This window comes from Magnolia sinica, chromosome 11 (assembly GCF_029962835.1).
Source record: "Magnolia sinica isolate HGM2019 chromosome 11, MsV1, whole genome shotgun sequence".
Lineage (NCBI taxonomy): Eukaryota > Viridiplantae > Streptophyta > Magnoliopsida > Magnoliales > Magnoliaceae > Magnolia > Magnolia sinica.
The window spans coordinates 81,654,172-81,658,016 of NC_080583.1; the positions used below are offsets into that span (position 1 = coordinate 81,654,172).

At 38.0% G+C, this 3,845-nt stretch overlaps 1 protein-coding gene across 9 annotated transcripts; it reads right to left on the reverse strand.

Annotated features, from left to right (window-relative positions):
- Positions 1 to 862: 862 nt before the first annotated feature.
- On the reverse strand, positions 863 to 3,845 carry LOC131219496 (uncharacterized). Of its 9 annotated transcripts, XR_009158227.1 has the most exons (7): positions 3,561 to 3,845; positions 2,404 to 2,511; positions 1,990 to 2,146; positions 1,620 to 1,710; positions 1,490 to 1,548; positions 1,230 to 1,356; positions 863 to 1,058 (listed from the first exon to the last, which is right to left on the reverse strand). XR_009158227.1 is itself a non-coding variant. In XM_058214659.1 (6 exons), the coding sequence occupies exons 1-5, from the start codon at positions 3,655 to 3,657 to the stop codon at positions 1,318 to 1,320; spliced, it is 375 nt and encodes a 124-aa protein (XP_058070642.1). In that variant the 5' UTR covers positions 3,658 to 3,845; the 3' UTR covers positions 863 to 1,058; positions 1,230 to 1,317. The 9 variants fall into 9 exon arrangements, 5 of the variants coding, with proteins under 5 accessions (XP_058070642.1, XP_058070643.1, XP_058070644.1 ...); XR_009158225.1 differs by lacking the exon at positions 1,490 to 1,548; XM_058214659.1 differs by lacking the exon at positions 1,990 to 2,146 and having other exon boundaries at positions 2,404 to 2,492.

Below are 3,845 nucleotides of genomic sequence, written 5' to 3' on the forward strand. Positions count from 1 at the left end.
TGAGTTCCATAGTATGAATGCTTTGGACTGCTATCCATGGGACCCATATTTATAAACTGAAGGCCCAAAAGTATGTACAATCCTTCCGCTCGAGCATTGCACATTTGTATTGGTGTTCATTTGTACAAAAGGACTTTTTGACCAGTCAGGTCTGTTTTCCTAAGGATGTTCCTCTCATGGAAACTCAAAAAATAGAATACGCAATAAATCAGGCCTAAAGAATGGCTAAAGGAAACATCCAACCAAAAAGAAACAGAAAAGAAAAAAAAAAAAATGTAGTGTATAGTGTGTGCTAGATATCCCCCTCTGTTAGATGAGCTGATAGAGACAGTGTGGTGTGTGTGAATGATCCAGGGTTCAATCCAAAGCTTTTTTCAGAGGAAACAACAACTTATCATAAAGCTCGCAAAGAAAGAAAAGAATACACATAACTAGCACATGGGATGGGTCATATACCATATCTTGTGCCAACTAGACAATGTAACCCTTGGATTGAGTGATTTTAAAGGGCAAAAACGGAGAGTCTGATAACCATCCACTTTCTTCCCCAAAACTTCAATGAAATTTAGGATTTGCCAAATCATTGTCATTTTGGGACATGGTCCATCCAAGGTAGAGACTAGGCAAATCACTGTCATTTTGGGACATGGCCCACCCAAGGTAGAGACTAGAAATCCGACCTGATGATAGGTTCAGATCACGTACACGTTGTGACATGAAAAAAAAGCAAGTCACGTTATGGGGAAGAAAATTGACAAATTCTATTCACTAAACCTATTATAAGATGATTATAAGAGTAAACACCATGCCATGTTTTGTAATATGACAACGTGCAGATTTTTTTTCTCAAAATAATGGGTCAGTGTAGCTTAAAATTTATAACTGTGATTAGAATATTAATTATAAAATATAAAATTGGCATGACTTTTGAAGAGATTTACACCCAGAAACTAGATCATAGATGTTCTCTCAGAGCATATATGCAGAAGACTACTACTGTTAAACTTCCCAGAGTCCATCCTCCACATGAAAACACCCTGTGAATAAGCTAACAGTACCTAGCACACCCAGATCCATAGCTCAACTGGCGGACTGAGTGGAGATACCTCGATTCAACACTTGAGGTCTTGGTATTGATCCCTAGCGGGGGTGGCTAACATGGAGTGCGTGTACTGAGATGGGTGTGTACTAACAAGCTAACCCAAAAAAAAAAAAAAGGCTAACAGTACCTAGCATGCACTAAAAAACTACAAGACACATTTACAACAATGAAGTATAAGATCAAGGTTCTTTAAATGGAGCAACGCTCACTTGAAATCAGATCCACTTCTTGGCTACAAAACCACCGGAGCCATCCTACACATGGAAAAGTAATTGAAATTCCAAGGCATGAAAGCCATAAATTACATTTACATGAAAAACACCATCAAATAAAATACACGTGCTATTGGAAAATAAAATATAGATGTGGAAAAAGGTCACATCTCACCAGCATGGAGTTCCTACAAAAGTATTTCTTGAATGTTGCATTTTGGTCATTTCGGAGTTCTATTGCAGAAAAGATAGGCAATATATAAGAAGAAGAAGAAGAGGAAAAAGGAAAAAATAAAAACTCTTACCATGCATGTGCTCTTTTGCAAGGTCAAAAATCAAACTCTGCAAATTTTGACAGTAACGAGCCAACGTATAGTTGTAGTCAAATCTGTAAACCTGTATAATGTCCAATCTTAGGTTCTTATTTACGTAAATACCTAAGTTCATGATTAGAAAAAAAAAATTCAGAATTCAGAAAATTCAGAAAATATTGATATTCCAACCCAATAATAGACTGTTTTGACATTGGGCATTTTGGGAAATCAAGTTGTACTACATCATAAGTAAATATTGATAGAAGACAAAACATGTACTTAGACACTGGACGAGAGAATGTATGCTACTAACATAAAATAGTTGTGATTTGCAAGAAGAAGATTGAGGGCCTCAAAATACCTATTATCCATGCAAGGAGCAGCAAGAAATACACCATTTGAATCTTGGGATAGGGAATATATTCCATGGAAGAGCATTGGCCACAACTAATTGTCAAGCACTTTGAACTGCAGTTAGAATTTTGTATAGGAGATGGAGAATGCATTGATTTGGTATCCTGCTCATGTGTACATGAAGCAGTCAGCTCACTTAAGTGGCCACATCCCAGTTACACTCCAATTTAATAGTTAATGGAGCACATTGTTTATGTCAACATCATTGTTTTTAAGGGAAAAGAAGAAAACAGACAAAATAACGTTTAATGGTTGAATCAACATTTTCCCAATATTGGACAAAAAAAAAAAACCAGCAGTCTAATCCAGCTAAAGCAATCCTAGAGATACTGAATCAATGAAAAAATAAATCCAAACTCACTTGGCATGTAGATGTTTTTAGCATAACACACTTCCCCATCCTTTGTGAGTCAAAATCAACATTGGCACCATCTTCCTTGGCTTCATCTTCTGGGTTCATTTACAAGATCTAAAAAAGTCAACGAATCACCATTAAAATGCTTGCCATGACGACTATCTACATTCTACGCAAAGCCTAGATTATAGCATACTTAGGCGCCTCTCTACATTAATGGTACGTGTATACAAATTGGGACAGTCTGAATTATATGTCCCATTGTGGATGTGCCAAAGCCTACATATTACACCCACCAACCCATCCATTATTAACCATCCGACCACTAAACTTCCATCAATTAAATGTGAGTTGCTCAATATTTTTCCTCTCAGCACCCATTTGTAGGGAGCTAATCAGATGATTAGCATCAACCAGCAATGGCAATTCATTATACTCTGCTTACAATATAAGAGGGATGATCATGGAAACTTATATCATTGTAAGTTAGCATGATGCACCTTTTGTCCCACCAATATACCACGTGTATCACATCCAAGATGTATATAGGGAAGGCCCCACAATGACTATCACTTGGAATGAAAATCAGGTCAATCCACGCATCGAGTATTCCACAATTGTGTTATATCGAATCATCTGTGGTCCATTGATTTTGATTGGGTGGTCTGGTGTTGAACCTGAAATTTTCAAGGAGTCAACACAGCTCATTGCCAACCTTAGGCAGGTGGGTAGAATTGCAGCTACCAATCAAAAGCCACTGCATCTCCAATAAACAATGGACCAGATGAAGTATGCCATAACCACAATGGGGCCAACCATTTATGTCAGACACCCACACTAAGGAGCCAATGCTTAACCTTCAAACCTAAGATTGAAAACTTATTTTCTTTAATCATAAAATCCTAAATTCCTCAAATCCTCAAATCCCCGATTCCTAAAATCCCCAAATCCCCAATTTTTAAAATCAGAAAATCCCCAATTTCAAAAGTCCTCAAATCCCCAAAATCTTAAAATCCCTAAATCCCTAATTTCTAAAATCAGAAAAACCCAATTCGGGGTCCACATTCAAATCTGTAAAAGACAAGTACAGTCAAAGCATGTAGTGTTTTTTTTTTTTAATCATAACAAAAACACATTTAGGAAATTGGGAAAAAATCTAATACTGAGATGGTAGCCGGGATGGTAGAGCTGTTGCTGCTGCAGCAACGCCTGCTGCATCAGGGCTTCTTGTTGCTGCTGATGCTTTAATATTTGTTGCATTCTCAGGGCCTTCTTGAACGTCTTGGCCAGGAACCATCGTCCGCACCCCCACTCGATTTCGGCGTCTCCAAACCCACCACGCCACACCACTCGATAAATTGAGAGAGGACGGAGAGGGAATAAGAGCCCGAGAGATCGGAGAGCACAATGATGAGAGAGAGAGAGAGAGATTGAAGTTCTTAGGATTT